Source organism: Schistocerca nitens, chromosome 5 (assembly GCF_023898315.1).
Source record: "Schistocerca nitens isolate TAMUIC-IGC-003100 chromosome 5, iqSchNite1.1, whole genome shotgun sequence".
NCBI lineage: Eukaryota > Metazoa > Arthropoda > Insecta > Orthoptera > Acrididae > Schistocerca > Schistocerca nitens.
The window spans coordinates 157,622,329-157,648,783 of record NC_064618.1 but is presented as its reverse complement, the minus strand read 5'-3'; the positions used below and the strand labels follow the sequence as shown (position 1 = coordinate 157,648,783).

Sequence of the window (26,455 nt, the reverse complement as noted above, 5' to 3'; positions counted from 1 at the left end):
GCCCATATTCTCCTGTAACCTTTTCTTCTATTCCTTCCCTTACCTTTGCATTCCAGTCCCTAATGTCCATCGGATTTTCATCTCCCTTTACGTACTGTATTACCTTTTCAGTATCCTCATGTACTTTCTCTATCATCTTCTACTTGAGATGTCGGCATGTATACTGTAAGTATGTTATCAGGTGGAATATGGTTTCACTTCACAGGCAATTCCTCTCCATCAGTGATCACCTTGGATTTGAATCTTTGTGTACGGAATAATCTTTTTCTTTTTCGGACGAAGCTTATGTTGTCAAATGTTTGGCCAATCAGGTCAAGCACTGAGAAACTGCAAATTTCAGTGACTCTGTGGCAGCTGATTGAGTAATCCCCTACGATTCCCATGCTGATGGACAGAACAAAATTAGTAACAGGGAAATCGTCATGGACTTGAAATCACTCAACAAACTTCTGAAAGCATGCATTTTCACGCCACATTCTGGCATCCCTCGCGTCAACATGTTGCACCGATATAGTGAGTGACACCCCACGAAACTCTCTAACATGCTGTAAGGTGGAGCTGTACGCAAATGCGTCGGCAGAAACATTCACTTTTGATCTCGTCGAAGACAGGATTAATTCGATGAAATAAATCTCGGGTGAACAGCCTGGTATGAGTGTGTATAGGACACAATATTTCGGCAATCGACTACGTTGGTATCATCAGGTGCGCTGATGCACTGACCGGCGGTGGGCCGGCGTGAGGTATATATAGGACAATCCCCTTCCCGTTCCTCCCTCAGGCGCTTCCTATGAGTCGGCGCGGTCCGCGCCCCGCGCGCTGTCCAGGTACAGCGTCCGTTCTCCCGCCGTCTGGGAGCTGCGTCCTAGGTCTTCTCGTTCAGGAGGGTCTGCCGGCACCGCTCTCGTTATTCTTCCCTACTCCCCCGATGTCGGTACATTCTGGGAAATATCCTTTCTCTTCTTAATCTGGGTGATAGCGGGTTCCCACGCCGTGCTAAGGATGTAACCGCTGTCACGATTTAGTTGTGGCTCCCTTACTCTAACCTCTATGGCTTCTTTGATGACACAGTCCCAGTATTTGGAAGTCTGTGTCAGGATTTTGGTTTGTTCATTATCCATGCTGTGGAGTTCCGACAGGCAATGCTCAGCGATTGCCGACTTACTGGGCTGTGGCAGTCTAGTGTGCCGTTGATGTTCTCGGCATCGGTCCTCAATGGTACGATTGGTCTGACCTGTGTATACACTCCCGCATTGGTACCCTATTTTTTGTTAGACCAAGGCTCTTTGTTTTGCTTGGAGGGCGGAAGATGGTTTTCACTTGGTGTTTCCGTAAAATGCGTCTAACGTTTCTGGATAAGGCCCCACAAAACGGGATAATAGCCAAGGCCGCCTCCTCCTGAGGTTCTTCCTCAGTTTTCGCCGGTGCTGCAGGTGTGGGATTTAGAGCCTTCCGAATTTGCCCTTCCCTGTAACCGTTCCTCCGAAACACGGTCTTCAGATGGTCCAATTCTTGTTGGAGACTGTCCCTGTCGGAGAGGGTGTGAGCTCTGTGTAAAAGAGTTTTGAGCACGCCATTCTTTCGTGCCGGATGGTGGTAGCTTTCCGCATGTAGGTACAAATCGGTGTGCTTCTTCTTCCTATACACGCTGTGGCCCAAAGAGCCGTCAGCTCGTCTTCTAATCAACACATTTAGGAAAGGGGGCATCCCATCCATTTCGATCTCCATGGTGAACATAATATCCTCGTGTCTGGAGTTGAGATGTGTGAGGAAGTCTGCCAGTTTATCTCTTCCACGTGGGCAGATAACGAAGGTATCATCCACATATCTAAAGAAACAGATGGGTTTTAGATGTGCTGATTCAAGAGCTTCCTCATCGAAATGCTCCATGTACATATTTACGGAGGTTCGAGTCCTCCATCGGGTATGGGTGTGTGTGATTGTCCTTCGGATAACTTAGGTTAAGTAGTGAGTAGGGAGTGATGACCTTAGCAGTTAAGTCCAATAAGATTTCAAACACATTTGAACATTTTGAACATATTTGCGACAACAGGTGAGGGTGGACTCCCCATGGCTACTCCTCCTGTTTGCTCGTAGTATTCACCGTCAAATAAGAAGTAAGTTGATGTCAGAACATGTCTGAAAAGGTTGGTGGTCCCTTCGTCAAATTTCTGTCTGATGGGTTCCAAGGATTCTCGTAACGGAACTTTAGTGAATAGAGATACCACGTCGAAGCTCACCAGTATGTCAGATTCCTTAAGCGTAAGGTTGTTGATGCGTCCCAGAAAATCCACGTGGTTACGGATATTGTGTGTACATCTCCAACGTAAGCGCTAAGAATTTGTTTGAGGGGCTTTGCGAGAAGGTACGTTGGGGCACCAATATTGATGACAATGGGACATAGCGCAATCGATTGCTTGTGCACCTTAGGCAGTTCGTAAAGTCTCGGAGGAACAGCAGCCCTCGAGCGTAGCTTCTTGGTAATCTCGTCAGGGAAGCCGGAATCCTCGAGAAGCGCCAGAGTCTTTATCTCGACCCTCTTGGTAGGATCGGTGTCAATCTTGCGGTATGAGCTGTCACCAAGTAGGCCCCGCATCTTCTCAGCATAATCCTGTCGGGATAGGATCACTGTTTCGTCTGCAGGTAATATTACTATGTCTGGATCTTCTCTTAGCTCCCGTATGGCGGCCATGTCCCTGTAGGAAGTGTTCGGTTTCATCAGCTTTGTTCTGGTTAGGGCTCTGCAGGTTTCGCGACGAACTTCTTCAGCAGCTTCAGGTGGAAGTCGAGCAGCTGTTCGTTCCACTGTGCTAATGATGTGAGCAATGGGTACATCTTCAGGAGTCGGAGCAAAATTCAATCATTTCTTAAGAACCGAAATAGCATCATCATCCAGTTCCTTGTTAGTGAGATTGATGATTGTCGTTCCGCTGCCATCAGAAGGTTGTTTCTCCGATATACGTTCAAACTTGGATGCCTGTCGTTCGGCTGACTTCCTCTGGGTTGAGTCCGCTGTGGCCCATGTGACACCATCAACCTAATCGCACGTCCAGGGGTTGAACCGGTTTGCCAGTTGTAGATGTAACTGTAGGAGTTCTTGGTAGTGTCCAAGCGCCACCGCGTGAAGCGAACTCTCTCTCTTACCAAAGCTAGACTGGCACTTTTCTTGATTCTTCTGGCCGCCGCTGAGTCGGCGTTTCGCAAAAAACCTTAGACTTTAGCAAAATTTAGTACCACACGTTCTCACTGGGATGTTCTGCCACTAAAGAAGTCACGGAATATGAGCCAGGGCAATTCTAGTGCATAAAAGGCACAGATATATAAGACTGTTTAAAAATTTCTAATAAAAAAGTTTTAAACCTCAATACCTGTGAACTACATATTTTTCCAATAAACGACCCGTTTTCTGAAAAAGTACTGATGGTAGAGACATGAAATTTTTACAGCATGCCGAGTGTGAGATTCAACACATATGGAACTAAAATAATTAAAATACCCTTACTTATTTTGTTTTTGTATTCATTTATTTACAAAATTCTGTCAAAGAACTGAGTGATAAAAAAAAACTTTCCCCACAATACAATTTTAGTAATAATTCGAGTTCAGTGTATCTAGAAAGGTGCATTCACCAACTATGGAAAATTGTAAGTTGGTGTCTTAAAAAGTTTCGAAGATAATGGGTCAAAAAATTCGATAATTTGACATTTGCGGCATAGGACATACAGTGGCCTATTAAACTGAATTTTCGGGACAAAGAGTAGTTTGAAATCTTGAATGATGATTTCAATGTCAAATCCGTGTTGGGTAAAATCTGTAACTATCTGTTTGGGTAACAGCTTTCGGTGACCAGACCACAGTTCTTGTGCGTACTCCTGTTAAGTTTATTGCGGATTTTGTAAGCGTTTTCTGTTGTTTCACTCTGCAGGTTGCGCGATCGTCACGTGTGATAAAAGTAACTACTTTCCGGACAGGGATCGTATCATTGAAAAGAGTAAAGGAATGTAGAAAGAACAATTCCCTGTTTGTGTAGCGGGACATCGATGTAAATGAAGTTACTGAATTCATGGACCTCTGTTCGAAACCTCTGATGTCGAATTCGGTCCCACTGGAGTCAAACCTTTTAGGTCTGAATGGTTTTTTGGGCACGTGGCTGCACGTATAAAGCTGAGTTATGCCCCTTTTGTGAAAGTTGCTAGTTTCATGTCCATACCCTCACAAGTAACGTATGCCAGCTGAGTCTTGCCAGAGTGTTATCATTTCATATGTTAACTGACTGGTTTTCTTTCCATGGGTACTCAGATTATTGTAAAAATCTCTAATTTAGATTCTAATTGACTTGCAAATGTTGAAGTACGTCTCACCTTTCCATATCCCACGAATGGTCAGTTAGTCGCTTTTTTCAAGAGGTAACATAATAGACTAGCAAATTTCACCTAGATGAATAAAACAGATCATTTGCGCCGTCTTCATGTGCCGGTACCGTATCCATAGCGTCTCACCGTTGCGCATTCTGGATTCAGGGATTAATAAAGGATGAACACTAGCGGGGAAAAGAGAACTTAGCGTGCGTTAGACAAGAGTTATACACAATAAATAAGAAAATTAATAGCTTCTCCACCTTTCATGTGCTCGGAAAGGAAAAAGACCACGGTTATATGACAGAAAGTAGGTCTACTAAGTTAACAGATAACTATAACTAGTGGGAGATAAAACCGAGGAAGGCGGTACAAGACTTCCATTTACCAGTACATATTAGGATTACTTGGAATCAAAACTAGCAGACAGATTTATATTGTCACCATCTTATATTCTATTTTCCATATACACTCCTGGAAATTGAAATAAGAACACCGTGAATTCATTGTCCCAGGAAGGGGACACTTTATTGACACATTCCTGGGGTCAGATACATCACATGATCACACTGACAGAACCACAGGCACATAGACACAGGCAACAGAGCATGCACAATGTCGGCACTAGTACAGTGTATATCCACCTTTCGCAGCAATGCAGGCTGCTATTCTCCCATGGAGACGATCGTAGAGATGCTCGATGTAGTCCTGTGGAACGGCTTGCCATGCCATTTCCACCTGGCGCCTCAGTTGGACCAGCGTTCGTGCTGGACGTGCAGACCGTGTGAGACGACGCTTCATCCAGTCCCAAACATGCTCAATGGGGGACAGATCCGGAGATCTTGCTGGCCAGGGTAGTTGACTTACACCTTCTAGAGCACGTTGGGTGGCACGGGATACATGCGGACGTGCATTGTCCTGTTGGAACAGCAAGTTCCCTTGCCGGTCTAGGAATGGTAGAACGATGGGTTCGATGATGGTTTGGATGTACCGTGCACTATTCAGTGTCCCCTCGACGATCACCAGTGGTGTACGGCCAGTGTAGGAGATCGCTCCCCACACCATGATGCCGGGTGTTGGCCCTGTGTGCCTCGGTCGTATGCAGTCCTGATTGTGGCGCTCACCTGCACGGCGCCAAACATGCATACGACCATCATTGGCACCAAGGCAGAAGCGACTCTCATCGCTGAAGACGACACGTCTCCATTCGTCCCTCCATTCACGCCTGTCGCGACACCACTGGAGGCGGGCTGCACGATGTTGGGGCGTGAGCGGAAGACGGCCCAACGGTGTGCGGGACCGTAGCCCAGCTTCATGGAGACGGTTGCGAATGGTCCTCGCCGATACCCCAGGAGCAACAGTGTCCCTAATTTGCTGGGAAGTGGCGGTGCGGTCCCCTACGGCACTGCGTAGGATCCTACGGTCTTGGCGTGCATCCGTGCGTCGCTGCGGTCCGGTCCCAGGTCGACGGGCACGTGCACCTTCCGCCGACCACTGGCGACAACATCGATGTACTGTGGAGACCTCACGCCCCACGTGTTGAGCAATTCGGCGGTACGTCCACCCGGCCTCCCGCATGCCCACTATACGCCCTCGCTCAAAGTCCGTCAACTGCTCATACGGTTCACGTCCACGCTGTCACGGCATGTTACCAGTGTTAAAGACTGCGATGGAGCTCCGTATGCCACGGCAAACTGGCTGACACTGACGGCGGCGGTGCACAAATGCTGCGCAGCTAGCGCCATTCGACGGCCAACACCGCGGTTCCTGGTATGTCCGCTGTGCCGTGCGTGTGATCATTGCTTGTACAGCCCTCTCGCCGTGTCCGGAGCAAGTATGGTGGGTCTGACACACCGGTGTCAATGTGTTCTTTTTTCCATTTCCAGGAGTGTATGTTCCACTCCAGAGTGTTTCTGATCCGTTTCATGTTTTCCAGCATGTTTCAAGTAATTCATAACAGTGGTAGCTAATAGCCTGTCAGTCTGTGAATGCCTTTAATAAAACCTCATTCCTTCCCACAATAATGATTAACTGTTAATTGACACTGATCATGAGCTTTTCTTTCCAAAGGCATTGGAAGCTTGATGTTGAGAAACTGAACAGCAGTCCAGGCCTCTTCAGTGTTTAGTATATAACATTTGCTGTCCATCAAAGATCCAGTCATTGTCTCAGGTTACTCTAAATAACACATCCTGTTAGTTTTCTGTTATTTCAGTGTTAATATGTGCCGTTTTCATCCTGTGTGTTCACAGTATATTGTGTTATATATAATATGGCAGGTTTGATGGGAAGGCATTTTAAATACTGATGAAACAGGAAACCGAAATGGGGATATTTTTGCTACAAAGAAATTAAAAGAAGTGATTGCTTGCCAGGACACAATCGACATTTAGGTGGTGGATGGAAACTTGGGGGTAAAAGCTAGAAGGAAACTAAAGCCAGAATACAATTAGCATTTCCAAATGTGTGTAAGTTTCAGTATCTTTGCCCCTATTAGGAGACTACCGTGGATAGTTGCGACTAACCACGCTTTCGACTGCGTACCACAACAACTTAGCTAATTTTTACGGAGTCCTTTCTAATTTGCTGTGGCAGTAGTTATGCTTCCAGAATGAGATTTTCACTCTGCATCGGACTGTGCGCTGGTATGATACTTCCTGGCACATTAAAACTGTGTGCGGGACCGAGACTCGAACTCGGGACCTTTGCCTTTCGCGGGCAGTTGCTCTACCAGCTGAGCTACCCAGTCACGACTCTCGCCCCGTCCCCACAGCTTTACTTCCGCCAGTACCTCGTCTCCTACCTTCCAAACTTTACAGAAGCTCTCCTGAGATGAAGAAATTGGCACAGAAGACGAATTCGTGGCGGGCTGCATCAGACCAGTCAGAAGACTGATGACCAGAAATAAAAGTAGTTCGGTAGCAACATCGGTGTCTGTCATATTGAAGTAAATCAAATGCCGTTGTTTTGCATTGAATGGCCTTAATTGAACATCCGCACAATTTATTCTATTTTTTTCGATTTGAATTCTCAGTATCATACCAGACGTCAAATCAACACGTGGTCGTGCAACATTTGAGAAATCAACGACCAAACATTAGTGTATCATTCGAAGCTAGTACATAAGAGTCTTCCAGGTAGGGAGTCGACGTATGTGGGGAATAATTAAAACGAAGTTAAATTTCATCTAGTGCAACAAACGTAAATTGTCGTTCTAAAATGATACGCGTGTAGTATTCACTAGAGGCCTGACGCCTAAATCTCCCGTATCTAATACTTTTCTTATCACACTGGTTGCCGCGGCGCGTAGCAAGGTGCTGCTTAAATTTCGCCGCTGTGGCTCGGCTTCCCGTTGTTGCTATCGACACGTGACCACCACTTCAGTCACGCAGCCAGCCTCGTACGCAAATGGTGACCTGAATTTTTAATGTCAATTAGCAGACGGCCATGCAGGCACGGTCAGTAGAGTCTGTTCGCCCAGCGGCCGAGATTTTTTTTCCTCCACGCAGACGAGAGCTGCACGTTTTAATTGGTTTTGAAAGTAACGTGTGTTTCTCTTTTATTAACAGAGAGACTGTGTCTCTAATTGGAAGTGTATAATAAACGAAAATAACGTCTCATACCGGTCAGTATTTTTCGGTATCAATATTCCTATACGCGTTCAGTTAAAACTCGAGTCACAGCTTGGCATATTGCTTCCTAAATTGTGTCCAAATTCTTTTACTTTACATTTATCGTTATCTGCTGGTTATACAGACGTAGAATTCGATCTGTTTCAATGTCCACGTCATTTAGCGTTTGTCTGGGGTAGCAGCATAAATGAGTATTTTTATGCCTCAATTTTTCAACTTGTATGGTTAGGTACATAATCAAAGTAAAATTGCAGGATTTTTCACAACATATTTGCGTAGGAATGCGAAAGCCAATACTTGGAACAACTCTGAAATAAATCAGCAAGGGAAAAAGGAGCTACATGCTTATTTGCGTTAATACAGTGAACACAAAATTTTTGAAAAATGTTTTCATTGGGTACTGAGAGGAAAAAAATTTACAGTTTACCAGCGTTTACGAAGAGATAGCTTAGAGAATGGTTCTAACACATGGTGCTTATAAAGTAGATCGTATTGTCACTTAGTATGTCAGACGTGTGTTAGATTCTGGGATGTACTACATCGTAGCTACCCGACTTGACCATAGCCACACGGTCGAAATTCTAGTAGCGGAATTAAGGATTTAATTTTCGTCCAACTAATGATTTTCTGTAGGTGCTCCGATCAGTGAGACTCCGTGTGCTGACTGCTGGGAACTCCGGATGGACGATGACTGTAGTCCAGGTAACGACCATACAGAATAGCTACTCAGAGCAGAAGAATGGCTAGATTAGTCAGCAAAATACTCTGCGCGAAACTCTAATAAAAATATGAAGAAATGTCATTCACATGAACTTTTTTGATAACATTTCCACTTCATCTGCAACATTGCTGGCCGAACATTTGTCACTGACCAAAATACATTCTCATATACCTTTCATTATATAGGCTAGGCACAGAAAACTGGATATGAAGTGCGTATGATTTATGTTACAAAAATAACGAAGCTGGTGCTGAAGAACGTACTCTCACCTCTTACTACTCGTCAAATCTGATGTGGCCTTCCAGTGGTCATTTAGACTATGTTGCTGCGTCAGTTTCACTAAGATCTCGATGAAATTTAAATGAGATGTCTTCAAGCATCAGAGTATTTTACACGTGGAGCACCACCTGGTTACTCATTACACGACCACTCCATCATCGGACAATTGTCTAGCTTTCCACAAACACGAACTCTCCTTCTGCTTATTTTCCCTGCCGCTCTGCCGTGCTAAAAACAGAATTGGTAGCATTGTCGCAAAAAACTACTGTATACCTGTAAGAATTATTTGAACTTACTTAGTTGCCAAGTGCTAGTGAACATGAAGAGTTGCAATTGTGGTAATGTAATCCTGTTTGTGTTTGTACATGTTCCTTTTACATTTAACAAGTCATGTGTAATTATATCAATGGTAGTGGGGAGTACATACGCACTGTGAAGTGACTTGTAACACTGATGGACAACATGTAAAAATTGGAAAGCAGAAGATCCGATGATGACAGATGTCTCTTTCGAAACAGGTCAACCAATAAAATGCTTTTTTAGCGATCTAGGTTTGCGAAGTTTTCATCGGTTACTTTACATCTTCATTAAGATACATACTCTGCTAGCCACCATGCGGTACTTGGCGGAGGGCATGTCGTGTCACTAGTTACCCCCTTTCCTGTTCCGTTCGCACAAAGCACTCCGTCATCAGGCCACAAGTGGCCCATCGGGACCATTCGACCGCCGTGTCATCCTCAGGTGAGGATGCGGATAGGAGGGCCGTGTGGTCAGCACACCGCTTTCCCGGTCGTTACGATGGTTTTCTTCGACCGGAGCCGCTACTATTCGGTGGAGTAGCTCCTCAGTTGGCATCACGAGGCTGAGTGCATCCCGAAAAATGGCAACAGCGCATGGCGGCCCGGATGGCCATCCATCCAAGTGCCAGCCACGCCCGACACGCATAACTTCGGTGATCTGACGGGAACTGGTGTACCCACTGTGGCAAGGCCGTTGCCCTCCGCTCGCACAAGATGGGATGTAAATGAGACTGTCTCTGCGCCATAGTATGAGACCTAATTCCTCTTGTCTTCACGGTCCTCTCGCGAAATATATATTGGCGAGAGTAGAACCTTTTTGCAACCAGCGTACCAAATGTACTAATGACTTTTATTAATATTGTTTCTCGAAAAGAACACAGTCTTTCCTCCAGGGATTCACTATTCAGTATTTTCTTAATGCTCGCATTTTTGTCGATTCTTCTGGTAACGAATGCACGGCTCTGAATAACGGCGATGTTTCCCTTTAATCCGACCTTGTGGGAATCCCGAACACATTAGAAGTATTCAAGATTGGGTCGCATGAGTGTTCTATACACGATCTCCTTAATAGATGAGGTACATTTTCCTAGAATTCTCCCAATACCTTTCCTCCTGCCGACTTCACGTTCTCGTTCCATTTCGTACTTCTATGCAAGTTTACTCCTAGATAGTTAATGTTCGTGACTCTGTCAAGGACGGATTTAAAGGCGCTAAACAACCTAGTGACCAGCGCCCTTTGAAAAGATCGTGGTACTGGTGAATGAGTAGTACGCTCGTTGAAAAGCAAAGACAATATAACAATAGCCGCAGCAACAGAAAATATCACATACAATTTCCAGCAGATCTAGTCAAGGAGCACACCACTAACACTGTTTTCGCAATTTACAGTGTTCTATTTTTCTATTCGTGTGCATCAACTTACGTTTTTCTTCTGAATTTAGAGCACGCTGACATTCCTCACACCAAACAAGAATTCTAAGTCGTCCCGTATCCTCTTTCAGTCATTCAACGACAACACCTTCACATACACTTCAGCCTCATCACCAAGCAGTTGGATGTTGCTGCTCACCCTGTTCTTCAGGTCATTTGCGTACAAGCATGGAGAGAACAAGAGCGGTCCAGTCAGACTTTCCAATGGCACTTCTGGTGAATACGTTATCTCTGATAAATACTGACTGTGCAGGACTGCATACTGAGTTGTTGTAATATTAAATTTTGATAGTTGACATTACACGATTTAATGTTGATTATGTTGTGAAATATATCTATATTAATTAAATAAATAGTTTTCTACTAAGTGTGTATGTGGGGAGGCGCTTAAGAAATAAAATCCTGCAAAATTATAGAATTTTGTTGCTCTAAGCCCCCACTTTTTATCTCCGACTTTTGCTATTGCACATGGATTAAGAAGAAACGCTAACTGATTGTAATCGACCTTGCAAGTGGAGTTGAAAAGAGTTAGGCACCTGCAATAATTTAATTTTATAGAAATTAATTTGATAAAGGGAAGTTTCATTAACGTAGTAAGAAATGAAAGGGTTCCTCTACCGAGCCACAGAATGAAAGTTCTGTCCAAAATAACAATTTGATTTATTATCACCAAACTCAAACTAATAAACAAAACGCATGAAACATTTACAATACGTCCAATCGGATACTCAAATGAATGCTGTGAAGGTGAAGTTGTTCATAAACTAGCTTGTGACATTTATGACCAAGTGTATGGGAAGCCAATTCCTTGCAACTCCTATCGTAAGAGAACCACCCAGCCAACCCAACATTAATTGCTGCTACAGCAGTGAGAACTCAGACAATGAACACCCAAGACAAAACTACATTAGAAAAGATGGGAATAGGCGCGCTCTGCTCAGCTCTGATTATCACAAAGCAAAATTCCCTAATCTACCGGTGCTGCGGACATACATTACCAGGCTGTCTTCTTAACTGCAAGAACATGATCTGGCCTACCGGAGGCGATGGCTGGTGGCTTCGACGTCCCGTCATGGTGATGATAATGTTGCGAGTATAGCCCGAAACAAATTATCCTGGTCTTGTTGTTCCAGACTAAAGACTTCATAGCAAAACAAATGCGCCTCTCAGGGAGACGACGAAGGCTCGCCACGCAATCACTGACGCTACAGTGACTGATTTTAACAAGTGAAGTCACACAGTAACTCCGATACAGTCAACTTTAGCCAAAACTGCTCAAGGCGGACAACATTGGTCGCTTGTGCGCAGAATGCTCAATTGCCATCTGTACTCGGAAAGTTACCTTGCAGTCGAATCTTCAGCAACTTCATCAAACAGTTATAATTAGATGAAAGTATATTAGACAGCCAACGGAAGGCAGGCTGTCCAGAGCTGGAAGAGCATAGTCTTGTAACCTATTCCGACCGAAAGGCGAGAGCCGACTCCACCAAGAGCACCCGTACAAGCCGAACACAGAACATTACGGCCCCCAGGACAATGGCCGTGGTTAAACGTGACAATCAGCAACTCGAAAACCGGCGGAAAATTCCACTCTATTGTCAAAGCACTACTATTCCACCAATGGTGGTACTTGGTGCCAAATTTTGCGCCGATTTTCCTACGTCACGGAGCTATCCCCTGAGCAAGCCAATCACATTTATGACTTTTCAGAAAACGCGGGAATTTGCCCGCCAAGAATGCCTGGGAACACACGTTATTCCCACGTCTCGCTCGTAGCCCGTCAGAAAGCGTTTTCACTAAGTTCTGCGAAGTAACGGAGTCTCTGACCCCAGCTGCTCCTTCAGGCCCCTGTGGGTGGTCGTCCCCACTCTTATGACAATGTCCGCGTCTGGACAGCATTCACTCGGCTCCCTCACACCCGTCGGTATACCCCTTTCAGGATCAGCAGAACCCGCCTGTCACCGGACCACCCGGGTGACGAGAGACACTGTGTGGGAAGTCTGCGTGTAAAGCAATAGCATCCTTTCATTGCCTGCAGTTACAGAGGAAAATATTCATATCTTCTGAGTTCTCAATACTAGCCTTGTAGTGACCATACTCGGCTATACTTCTCCAAATCGAATTAGAGTAAGATATAAATATGAGAGGGGGCAAGTCACTGTGTGCATCGTAAAGGCATGCCACCTCTCAGGAATAGTGGCAGAGAGGCACGTTGCCGCAGCTTAGGTGGTCCATGCTAAAAGGAAACTTTGTGTGCTGAGGTGTTCAGAAGGCGGGGTCGATTAGGCGTGTGTGAGATAATTCTGTAGTTCTGGACTGTTGTTCGAAGCTGCTACTTAGCGTAAATTCCCCTGCTCGAAGAGTAAATGAAGAAACTAAATTCCTATCAGTTACATTATGGTATCCCAAGAGTGTTTTTTGACATTCTGATCCTGACATAATCGTTGGCTAGCGACATTCTCGTACCTGCTCTTGTATTCGCAGTCACCTCGAGCGGACTGCACTTGCAGACATTCCAGGTCAAGGCAAAGTCTCTCCACTGCTAGCACCCTGCAATGCGGTTGCTGGCAGTGAGACGTTAGTGCTGACGTCGCCGCGTAAAATTAGTAATCAGTTGTGGGGAGTGATGCTCCTGCATTCACTCGTGGATTTGTTTCTTAAAAGGACGCTATTGTCAGTAACATGTGCGACGGTACTGTTTGATGATCTTTGTACGCAGTCCAGTTAACTTTTCACTTGACATTCGGTGACCGAGATTTACCTTTCTAGTTGTGAGCACCAAGCCGATAAAATAAATAGTAAGTTTTGGGACACAATTATTTTATTGGTTGATGCTCAATTTTTCTAGTGTTAAATTATTTTATGTTTTCTACGTGAACTGAAACTGTTAATGATTTCAGTTACAATACTGATATGTCTGACCGAGCGAGGTGGCGCAGTGGTTAGCACACTGGACTCGCATTCGGGAGGACGACGGATGAATCCCGCGTCCAGCCATCCTGATTTAGGTTTCCCGTGATTTCCCTAAATCGCTCCAGGCAAATGCCGGGATGGTTCCTCTGCAAGGGCACGGCCGACTTCCTTTCCTGTCCTTCCCAAATCCGATGAGACCGATGACCTCGCTGTTTGGTCTCTTCCCCCAAAACCAACCAACCAACTGATATGTCTCTGTTCAGGGGACGGCACTGGGTCTCAGTGTGTCAGAACAAAGCAACAACAGAGTTTTAGTAGCATCCAATAATTCGTCGAATAGTGAAACTCTAAATGTGAAACAGGGCAACAGGTCAACTGGGCCGATCGAGGTAGCACAGACTCCCAGATGCCAAGGTGAAGCACGGTGAACCGACTCTACTGGACGAGTGGGAAAAACTCGTGGCGTCCATAAATCGAACAGTAATATTAACGTACCATATGATATGAGAGTGTCAGTCGAAAGTGCCCGCATTTCATTACACTCAACCTTTATGAAAGGTGTTGCTTTCTTTATCTTTCCTCTCGTGTATCTTGACCGAGTTGATCGATCATGCTGAAATTTAGCCGTTAGAGCTATTATCCTGGTGTAAAACCACGAACTTAAACACTTTTGTTAACGTGGAAATGTCTCTTTGCCGTAACTGTGTTCCATCACGGTCAGTAGCCTGGCATGTTGCCTTAGTGATCAGTATGAAAGACAGAAATCATGACCCAATGAAAAGATAATGTAATTTCACACAAAATGATAACGGCTTACAAGAAAACAGGTGTGAAGAAGTAACTTGTTGAAGTGCATATTGCATTTGGATACACTGCTCAAGATACAATTTTAAAGTGATTATTTTGAAAAAGGGTGTGAATCTTTCTCAGAGTGTAGGTTGAGGTGCGTAAATGTCTCAGCAAAGTTCAGGTTCTTTATCCATGAGTGGTGAAATGCTATGATAATTTGCAGTTCTAGCTGTTTACTTCATTAGACTAAGTAAAATAGTTTAACAAAGAACTATATTTTTAATCAGAATATATACAGCATCAGTGACTCCTTTCTCTGGCATGCAGTGGTTTGCGATTCGGCTAAAAATAATGGAAAATACACTCACTGAGGAGGAAATATAATTATTTCAGATAAAGGAAAAATGGTACTCTCTAATATTCATCGCGCATTTACGTGGAAAACGTGCCTTCCTATTAATTACCATTCACTGAGGCTGATAGAGGGTGACAGAGTGAGAACGTTGCACTGTCTGCTGCACAACGAAAAGTCCTATGACACAATTTTTTAATCAAGACTCAATGTAAAACTAAATAACCACAAAACAATTCCCTGAAATAATTGGACTAAACTCATAAAAAACGAGAAATCAAAAATCTAAGACTGTCTAATAGCTTTTCCCAATACCATGCCAAAGCACTCAAATGACGAATTCCTCACACTTGTCCACTTCTGTCAGGCGTTATTTGAAAACATCCGCTAGCGAAATGATACCATTAAGTGAGGGGGTGGGGAGCTTTGAAGAGAGAGATTCGTCATATTTGATGTCTCTTGTCTGTCATTTCTCCCCCACGCTGGCCAGAAAAAGACTTCTTCGTTCAAAAGGTAGAGATTCCTTGCATATGAAGTGTCCAACCAACATTCAGTTCATGCCTGTTATTCTTTCCTTGTCTCCATGCTACGTTAATTTTCTAATACCCAAACAATCATTCAGTGACTATCACTCATGGAATACAGGATTTGGACATGGGCGATTCATGAGAGAAATTCGAAAACCACGATTTTTTGGTTAAAAGAAACAGTGGATTTTCTTTGGGAGGACACCTAAACATTTTTGGTATCATTATACGTTACCAAGATACAGAGGTTCAAATCTGTTGTACTTATGCAGTAGGCCTAAAATAGCACAAATATCAGGAGAGAGGTGTAAATGTTGTTTTAACTGACGTTTAGGACACAAGAAAAGTACTCTAAGGTAATCGCAAAGTTTCTGAGGTCACCGAACTGTGTTTTTAGTCATCATTTTTTCACCAATAAAACTTTATGATAATATTTCTTTACATAAAAACCACTTCATGATTATACATATATCACAAAATAGTATTGCAGCAACAAAAATGAGCTAAAATGGACCTAACATGCCTGTGAAGAGCTATAAATGACTGTAAATAAATTATGTAACACTGAAATGACAGCAAAAAAGAAATATTTGTAATAACATTATTAATCTTTTATGATACAAATCATAAGCTGGGCGTTTTCAATGAATAGCGATCAATGAGCAAAGTATTGAGAAAAAAATTTAAAGCAGCCAATTTTGCATTAAGCTCATATTATGAATACTTATTTGTTGCGTATGTGTGTCAAAGTACATAAGTGTGTCGAAGTGTATAAATAAACTGTCGAAACTCTATTAACCTATGGAATTCATATAAGCTGCACGTGGTGCTGTGGCAAGACAAAGAAGGGAATCGGCGGAAAAACGTTTAAGTTGGAGGACAAGAAGGTGAATATGTTCCTCCAGTAAAGACTCTTTAGAGAAACCAGGCCGCCACAATTCTCATTCTGCATTCTTCGTTAAACATTTTGGCGTGCGAACATATAAGCGTCTTTTGTGCTGCAAGAGAATAGCAGAGAGACGGTAACAGTCGAAGAGAGAGGAGACAGTGTGAGTGGAAGAGAGAAACAGACGAAACATGATGCTGATAGAGAGTAAATTTGACAGTGAAAGAGAAAGGGAGATGGATGAAAACAGCAATGGCAGCCAAAGACAGAGGAGATGCTGATTGTCAGTGACAGACAGTGGCAGTAAAAGAGAAAGCAAAATGCAAGGAGACACAAGCAGTGGAAGGAAAAGAGAGAGGACACTGTGGAAACAAGAAAGAGATAAGTGGACACCATACGTAGGCTTGGGGGGGCAGGGGTGTCTGGAGTCAGCCAGACTGCCGAACTTCAACAGGTATAGGGGAGGGTGCATTTCGGACCGAAATTTTAAACACGTGGATATAGGGGGGGAAATAAGTAGGATTCCCTCCTCCTCCAAAGTTCTTGTGCTACCGAAATATTTTGGAGACAGTGGCAGTGGCAAAGAAAGACAAAAGGAGACAGTGAAAGAGGAGACAGTGGTAGTGGGATATACAGTTAATCAATGGGAGAAAAATGAGACGGTGGAACTAAGACTCAGACCGCGGGAGAGAGAGAGAGAGAGACATGCTGCCGTTTAAGGCTCCTCTACAAAAAGAGACGGCGTAAAAGGATGTAGAATGTTCTGTGTTAAAATAGCTCTGATATGTTCCACAGACTGCGACATGGTCGCGAATAAAACTGTGATTCAAAAACGTTGAATAAATTTCCTTCTTTCACGTGTATGATCACAAATAATGTAGGTCATCAAACTACCGCTTATTACATACTTTACTGATTGTATTCTTCTCTTTGTTTTAATTGTGCAAATATACCATTGAAGAATGTGTGTATCCCTAGAGTAGCAACAACTAGCGAGCTTGCGACACAAAAATTTTGTGCTATCATAAGGCAGTTTGTTTTGAACAGTAGCACTGTTAACAAGATGACTCTAGTATATACCATAATTTATGACGATGCTGGCGCTGATGCTCCTATACATTAGGACATGGTTTTTTCTACATAAAACAGGTATTCCTCGTCACATTTAAAACGCATAAATTTCACATATATGTCAGTAATAATTTATTATATCTATTTTATAGTTTTACGCTATAGACTTCCACTAGTTGTATTAATTCTGTTTAGCAGCAGATCTGAAGAAGGTCATTGCCGGTCGGAAACGGTAGTCTGAGAACCTACAATAGTTGGGATAATAGACGTGAAATAAAGAAATGGTAAACCTTCTACAGAACTTACTGACTGTATATTTCTTTTTGTTTTATATGTCATAATTTTATTATTGAAGGATATGTGCACACCTAGAGTAACGACATTCTGCGAGTTTGCAACCCAAAAATTTTGTATCTTCTCTGCGGTAGTTTGTTTTGAACAGCAGCACTGGTAACACCATGACTCAAGTATCAAGTATATACCAAAATTTGTATATCTGCGGTGATGCTGGCGCTGATTTTGTGTTCATTATTTGACGACGCCACTTTTTTTTTTTATGAAGCATGTATGCCTCGTCATATGTAAAGGGCATAATTTTCACATGTATGTCAGTATTACTTCACTTCATGGCCTATTTTATTGATTCAAGCTGTAGATGTCCAATAGCTGTATTTGTTTCTTACTGCATATCAGAAGATGGTAATTGCCAACCAAAACCGTTAGTCTGAGGACCTACATTATTTGTGATCACAGACGTGAAATAATGAAATTTATTCTGCGAATATATCCGCATACCAAAATTTTTGGTCAGGAACCGAAATGATACTTGACGCAGCTTCTCTCTCAGAGTCTTTTCAAGATGAACGTAGCCGCTTTTGGCACGAAGACAAGAGCATTTATCCACTGGTTTACACTATGATACTATATGTTGCACGAGATATTTTCTCCACCTAATGGCTGTTTCTCCAGATGGCTGGCACAGATGGAAGCCCACAATGCATTATGTCAAGGTCAATTACCTTTCTTACCTAAATATTTACGACATCAGTTTGCGCTACAGTGACAGTCTCATATTAAAAATTTCGCAGGTCGAGAATTTGCGTTACAAATGCGTAGAAACAAAATCCTATAAATATAACGGATTCCAAACAGTTTTCGGTGGCATTGTGACACATTCACGCATTTACACCATTTCATAAGTCTTAAACTACGCTTCTTGGTTTCCAACATCTTTTTTTACAAATCAGAGTAATTAACCACTACTCATTACTCCTTATCTTATTACACATATACATATTCGTCGACACTTCTTCAATATTTCATCATAATAAATATGCAGCATAATCAAATTCCTCATATAGCAACAGCTTACTGATCATACCTCAGCAGCATAATACACATCGTCGTCGTAATAACATCATAACAGATCAGTCACATCTCAAAATCGTCGCAGTTTCTTCCAATAAAGTCATCTACCTCAAACGTACTTCAAAAATCATGATCCCTTAATAAATACGACATTCAAAGCTCTCATAGTATCACAATGGTTCCGAAAAAATATCGACAGTTCACAAAGTACAGACAAAATACAATTTTCGTAAGTGTGAAGTTATGCAACTGTGTAATTGGGTAAACATCTGTCACTGACGTAGTAAAAAAAGTTTGTTTCTCTGTTCAATAATCAGATGGCTGTGTAATTATGTGTTAGAGAAATATGGTACCGATGTGTAAAGTTGTATAAGCAAATACCGTATTAGCTAGGGCTCCTTGTGCTTGCTACACACATGGTGCACAAAGTAGGCGTGTACCCCCCTGAGGATTAATGTAATTATACCCTCAGGTGTTACAGATTACAGCAATAGAATGAAATGTATCACAGAATACATTTGTATCATTGTAATTCAAAAATCTTTAAAAACAAATGTTTTAAGTACAAAATTAATCACTGAAATGCGTGTACTGTAGAGCTAAACTGTGCGTCTCGTTGTAAGATAATCTCTGCCATTACTTAAGTGTAAAAAATGTGCCAAGTGTCGTAATTATCGTCGCCCGTAAGCAAAGTTATGTAGAAGTCAATGTACTTACCTCGCAATAAACAAAGTGAAATGCTATGCGTATAGATATCGTAGTTATTACGTTTATTGCCGTGATGAAGAAAGTACTGTACTGTAACGTATTGTTGTGCTACGAAAACGGGCTGTCTCATTGTAGCTATACCACAAAAGTTGCTACTAAAGCATGTTTTACATTCCAGAAGAATTCAGAAAAACTGTGCAGATATAAAACAGATACAGAACAAAAGCAACAATCTAAATTGTGTCACACATTAGTAGCGTCGTGATATAATCGTGTAGCTGTCAAAAAACCAAAAAACTAAGTCATCTTTAATCTCACAGAAAGTACTTCAAATAAAGAATGTCTTTTCAAGTAAACCTAAATGTTGCATTAAAATCTCATTAGCAGTATATGATCTAAGTATGTAAACCTTATAGTCGTTACGCAATCGTGCAACTAACAAGCAAGAATGTACACACAGTAACACTGTGTCCTCTGTTCACTATAACACAGTGTCCTCTGTTCACTAAAACAATGCATTTGTAATTACTTGTCTAAATAAGTTCCCTAGGCTCTTGACTGGATAGTTAACTTTAAAACATAGTTGCATATTAACAGTTTCTAAGTGTGACAAAGGGTACTAGTAACGTGAAGTGAAAAATTTTATAGGAAAGACTAAGTTGAAAAACAGATTATCTCTCAATAGACGGTTTTATATGACTAACAATAACCTACACCTTTCATGAATCACTTACCTCACAAAAATCTTCGTTATTAGAACTACTGCAGTACAGCGAGCGCCAACACCGCCAGTTAAACAAAAGATTCTAAGTGCTGACGGCACTAACTACTGATAGGCATACTTAGCAAATGAAAGATTTTGATAGAGAACCAACAATGTATTTATCTTAATAGTGTTCAAATGTCATATATATATATATATATATATATATATATATATATATATATACCAGTTCATGACATCCAGTCTTACAAATTTACTGCCTCTGATGGACACACATCCAGATCATCCGCTCTCAGAACTCCGCCATCTCTCTCCCCACATCCACCACTGCTGGCAGCTCACCTCCAACTGCGCAACGCTACACGCTGTTCACATCCAACTGCCCAACACTACAATGGCGAATTCCAACAATGCAAACCAGCCACAGACTACACACAGAACAGCTAGTGTTTTTCATATAGAGCGCTACATGGCGTTACCAACATAAAAACCTAAACAGTCTACTTACATCTAAAAAGCCTAGTTACATAGCCCCCATGCTCCCAACATAAAATTTTACAAATTGTTTTGGGCAGTGGCCAATACAGATTTGAAAAGAATTTTTATAATTACAATAACAAAGATAACAAATGCACACACTAATTGGTACAATGTTGGTCAAAAGCTAAAATTTTCTCACAGGCCATTAAGACAGTCCTGATCATTCACACAGTAAAATTGCAGTGTTTTTTTTTTCTCAAAGTCTGAGCAGTAAAAGAAAATGCGAGTGGAAGTAGTGGATTTCCATGCAGTCTTGAAGAAGTAGTGTTGTCCTTTCACCGGCTAGACAGTGTTGACTCTTGACATGCAGACTGGTAATGCGCCACAGAAGATCAAACCCACCGCAGAGTCAGTTGAAGATTTGAAGAATATTGGTAGGTAGGTCATCACACAGCAGACCCACTGTAGTCCTGGTAGAGATTACGGTATTGGTTCTCCACCAGAGGTGCAGACCCACTGCAGTCCTTGTAGAGACGGCCTACAGCCATCTGTTGAGACTGTGCAGGTGCACAATCACCATCGAAGAGTCTTGCGGACAATATAGCAAGTCCATGAACCACCACTTGTGCACTCACAAAGTTTTTGGAATTGTCCTTAGAATCAGCAATGCTGTTAACCAGTCCCTTGCTGAATTATTAACACATGTGCAAACACTAACAGTCCCAACTTGTCACATATTGTGCTTATGCTATGACCAACAGAAATGTGTGCACTGAAATGAATGCTTACAAGTTACTTAATTTTATGAACTGGTGTCAATTACAATTTTATATGCCTCCAGAGCGTAATTTTTGTCCGAGCACATTTCATGCTTTCACATTTCTGATTTCCATACAAATTTTTGATTAGAATTAGAGTAGATTGCGGTAGCTGCAGATTTAACTAACTTTTATACATACACACTTACAATTTACATTGTATTTGATTATAACAATGTCATAGAACAAAAAGGTTTATAGCCCACCTGTGTGGTATACCCTCGCTAAGACCATGTTCTAAATTTCACAACAATTTTCCAATGAAGACCTTCCAGCACTTTTATTACAATATCCAGTTTCCTCCAACCCAGTGGAGCCTCAAAACGACTCGTTATTGGATACTCCTTTATTAAGAAAAATGTTTAATTTTATGGTTCAAAAAAATGGTTCAAATGGCTCTGAGCACTATGGGACTCAACTGCTGAGGTCATTAGTCCCCTAGAACTTAGAACTAGTTAAACCTAACTAACCTAAGGACACCACACACATCCATGCCCGAGGCAGGATTCGAACCTGCGACCGGAGCGGTCTTGCGGTTCCAGACTGCAGCGCCTTTAACCGCACGGCCACTTCGGCCGGCTGTTTAATTTTATGCCGTCTGCTATTTCAGAAGTAGTAATAGCTATTATGATACACCTTATATATCATGATATAGCAATCAAAGTTATTTGGAATGCAATAAAACAAAAATAGTCATGAACCATCTCCCTACTTTACAAATGCGTCAAACTAATACACCAATCAGATGAAAGAGTGTGCGAAAGCTAAATATATCGAGAAGGAATACTACAGCCGTAAGTTTTCATCGAGTAGCAGACTATAAGAATAGTCATAAATTGGTTTGGAAAGTGATGACGAAGCCAGTTATCAGGAGCCAAACCCTGTGGTGGGTTTGGCTAGGGAACAGAATGATGGCTCAGCCACGACCAACATGGTAAGGGTGAAAACTGATATGACTGACTGACTGACTGACTAACAATTTCGGCTTCAGATGCTACTCAAGAAATGAATTACTGTACAATGTATGTACTCATCTCTTAATTTTATTTCTGAATTGGTTTCAATTTCTTTCACTTCATTTTAAAAGAAAAGGCCAAGAATTTTATTGATTTGTACATTGACGAAATGTCTGGTGCTAGTAATGCTGTGTTAAGCAGTGTTCTGCCCCACTCGTTCCCTGGCGTGCCCATATGTTTCAGTAAACAGGCATTAGCGCAATCGCGTACAAAGCGCCATGAATTGCCCATAGGGCAGCGTGTTATAATCTACTTGCCTATAACACTATCAATGATGCTTTGTGAGACTTTTCTTCAGAGCCTAGTTGTCTTGCTAAATTATATTCAGTTGCCTAGGTTCCCCAATGTGTGAGGCATGGTTGATGCATAGTTGATCTGGGACAATTTTTAAGGCGAGACAGAGGGCTGAATGACCTTTCTGTTTCAGATAAAGTGACTCAAAGAGTGTAAAAAATGCGCATAGCTACATATAAATTCAGAAACAAATTGAAAGTTTTACCCTTGTGCATTTTATTCAAGATATGGAATGGTTAAAAAGCAATGTATTCGAAGTTGGAAGTATGAATTGACTTCAAAGGTTTAAGTTCTTCCTTTAAATCTGTTGTGACATAATTACAGTGTTCACTGATAAATAATGCGCATGCCTCAGCGACCTCATGTTTCAGTATTCCCATAAAACCTAAATGTTTCATCTGAAATCTTCACTGTTTCATATAAAATTGTCAATAATGATATAAAATACAATTTTCTTCAAAAAAATTTCTGAATTCAAACCTTCCACTTCATTCTTGGTTCCATCATTAAATAATTCCCTGTTCTTAACGCACACCTTCGGAAATTAAGGACTGATAGTAATTGCACTGACAAGAACTCTAGATCAGGGAGAATGGGGTCCCAATTTTCGCGCGTATATTTTAGGACATGTAAGAAGTTCACAAAGTGTCTTATCTCATCATCATTTGTAGCTTTTCGTGCTTTTAGTTATTTTATTCTGTAGTCAATTGATACCAACAACCCCAGCTAAACTGACGCTATGATTAAACCCTTGAATGATATCCCATAATCCAAAACACCCCGTATCAAAAAACGTGTTTCAGCTGACAAATTTAAGTCACTGAGAGTTTCAGCAGCAATGGCAGTCTTACCCAATTGAGCTGCAATTGGTATTGCACCATCAGCTCGAGCACTCCTGCGGGTGTCAGACAAGGAACACAAAGAAATTCCAACACACTTTCTCAGAATGCCCCAACGTTGTGGATTTAAAGAAATAAGTTCCACAATGACACGTGTATAAACAAGTGAAATCAACAGAAGAACGGGACCGTATTGCGTCGTTAGCGGATAGAAAAATGTAGCTTTGCCGCTGCTGTACCTGTCGTGGATTCGAATATATGGGCATAATAGAACGTGAGAAGCGCAGATATGTAAACACAGTGTCTGTGCAGATTACCATTCCCTGCAGTTGCACCTAATGGAATGCGACACGCAATTAAACGTGCCGCTTGGTTGGTTGGTTGGTTGGTTTTGGGGAAGGAGACCAGACAGCGTGGTCATCGGTCTCATCGGATTAGGGAAGGATGGGGAAGGAAGTCGGCCGTGCCCTTTCAGAGGAACCATCCCGGCATTTGCCTGGAGTGATTTAGGGAAATCACGGAAAACCTAAATCAGGATGGCCGGACGCGGGATTGAACCGTCGTCCTCCCGAATGCGAGTCCAGTGTCTAACCACTGCGCCACCTCGCTCGGTGCCGCTTGGAATACCGAAATGGGTATTATGCCGTAAGAAGTATGTGGTATAAGACACAGAAGAGTTCGTTTGAGAAAACAACGAGAGTGCCGGAATCCAACTTCATAATCCAGCTACAGAAAGCAAATATTTGTGTTACGACGCTTTCTTGTTTAAACAGCGGAATAATGTGTAGTTACTGGGTGTCAAAATAGTTTCATCTGTGGTTTCACAGAGCGGTCGTGTATGCAGACTAACGGATTCCGCTTCACGAAGTGGGTTGGTGACATTGAAGTACGAGAATTCTATCAAGAGTAGAGTGGTAGTATTGTAAAATATACTCGAAGTAAGGAAAGAGATCACAACGATTGGATGTGAAGGAAAATTAGGCCATTGCACCGGTCGTAATAAGTAAAATACACGTTATCTAAGAGAAAGCAAACTCTCTATAACTTAAGCTTACTCTCAAAAATACAATTTTACAGCTACATTCATAACACAAGTTAGATATATAGAACGGAACATCTACACCGCAAATTAGATCGTGCGATCTACAAGTATGGTATGGAAGGACAGACTAAAAAAGTAGATTGGTATAACAAAACTGGTGTTATAATCATGCTATCCCTAGTGTAATATGGTATCTGAAACATTCGAAACATTACAAAGCCACACGAAAAGACAAAGTTATCACAGAGATGGACATAAGGCTTCGACTGGAGAATCATAAGGAATGAGATCAACCTCCTTTTAAGCAAGTATGTTCATTTCCTGCTCATCTCAAAAAACAATAAATAAATAATTTCATGATGGTGTCTGGAGGATCACGGGATGGTGACGGGCCGTCGTCTCATCCTCTCTTAATGTCGTTCTGTGGATGCGGCATGGAGGGTCATGAGGTTAACACATCACTCTTCCAGCGGTTTTGCCGGCCGCGGTGGTCTCGCGGTTCTAGGCGCGCAGTCCGGAACCGCGCGACTGCTACGGTCGCAGGTTCGAATCCTGCCTCGGGCATGGATGTGTATTATGTCCTTAGGTTAGTTAGGTTTAACTAGTTCTAAGTTCTAGGGGACTGATGACCTAAGATGTTAAGTCCCATAGTGCTCAGAGCCATTTGAACCATTTTTTTTTTCCAGCGGTTTTCAGCTTTCCAGACTTTGAAATCAATACGTCTTACTCAAATAGTTCTTCAATTGGCCTCACGAGTCTGAGTGCCAATCAAAGAAAATCCTATGTTCTTTTCTTTTGTTTTTTTGCGGCTTCTGACTCGTTTGATGCAGCTCGCCATGAATTTCTCTCCTATACCAAAATCTTTATTTTAGAGTACCACATGCAGCCTTCGTCCTCAATTATTTCCTGGGTATACTCCAATCTCTGTCTTCCTATACAGTTTTTACCATACGTGGCTGTGCTCGAGACGAACGTTCTCAGAAATTCCTTATCCAAATGAAGGCCTACGTTTGATACTAGTAGATTTGTCCTGCCCATGAATGTCTTCTCTGTCAGTGCTATTAGGTATTTGACGCCCTCCTAGCTTCGTCCGCCGAAGATTATTTTTTGCCTAGGTGGTAGAATTCCTTAACTTCGTGTACATGGTGACCATCAGTAAAGATGTTAAGTTACATTGTTCTCAATTATGCCATATCTCAATACTTTCGTCTTTCTTTGATTTACTCTCAGTCCGTATTCTGTACTCAGCAGACTGTTTATTCCATGCAGTAGATCCTATTAATTCTTCTTCACTCACCGACGACAGCGAATCTCAATAGATTGAACATTATCGTCGAAGGACTGCATCCCTGTCGTAAACCCTTTTTAATCCGAGCTCTTCGTTCTTGGTCTTCCACTGTGATTATTCCCTCTTGTTGTTTTACGTGTCATATATTGCCCGCCTCTCCCTTTATCGTATCCCTTAATTACCCCTTAACTTCAAACATAGCGCACCATTAGACATTGTCGAACGCTTTTTCCAGATTGACAAATCCTGTGACTGTGTCTTGATTTCCCGGCAGTCTCGCTTCCATTCTGATTTAACGGCAACGTCAGAACTACCTCTCTGGTGGCTTTACCTTTCATAAAGTCGAACTGATCGTCATCTAACAGACCCTCAATTATCTGTTCCATTCTTCTCTGTTTTATTCTTGTCAGCAACTTCGATGCAAGAGCTGTTAACGTGATTGTGCGACAATTCTCGAATATGTCAACTCTTGCAGTCTTCAGAACTATGTGGACGTCAATTTTCAGAAAGTAAGATGTTAGATAGCCAAGCGCATAAATCCTTCACAACAACGTGAATAGTCGTTTTCTTCCCATTTCCCCGGATGAGTTTAGAAATTGTGATGAAATCTTGTCTATCCCTTC

The 26,455-nt window shown here is 42.2% G+C and overlaps 1 protein-coding gene across 1 annotated transcript in view; it reads right to left on the bottom strand.

Annotated features, from left to right (window-relative positions):
• Positions 1-788: 788 nt before the first annotated feature.
• The window catches only part of LOC126260323 (proline-rich protein HaeIII subfamily 1-like), a 46,372-nt gene continuing 20,705 nt past the window's right edge, over positions 789-26,455 (bottom strand). Inside the window, exon 4 of the mRNA XM_049957648.1 lies at positions 789-889. Coding sequence (XP_049813605.1) covers positions 789-889 — 101 coding nt within the window. The remainder of the gene's footprint in view (positions 890-26,455) is intronic.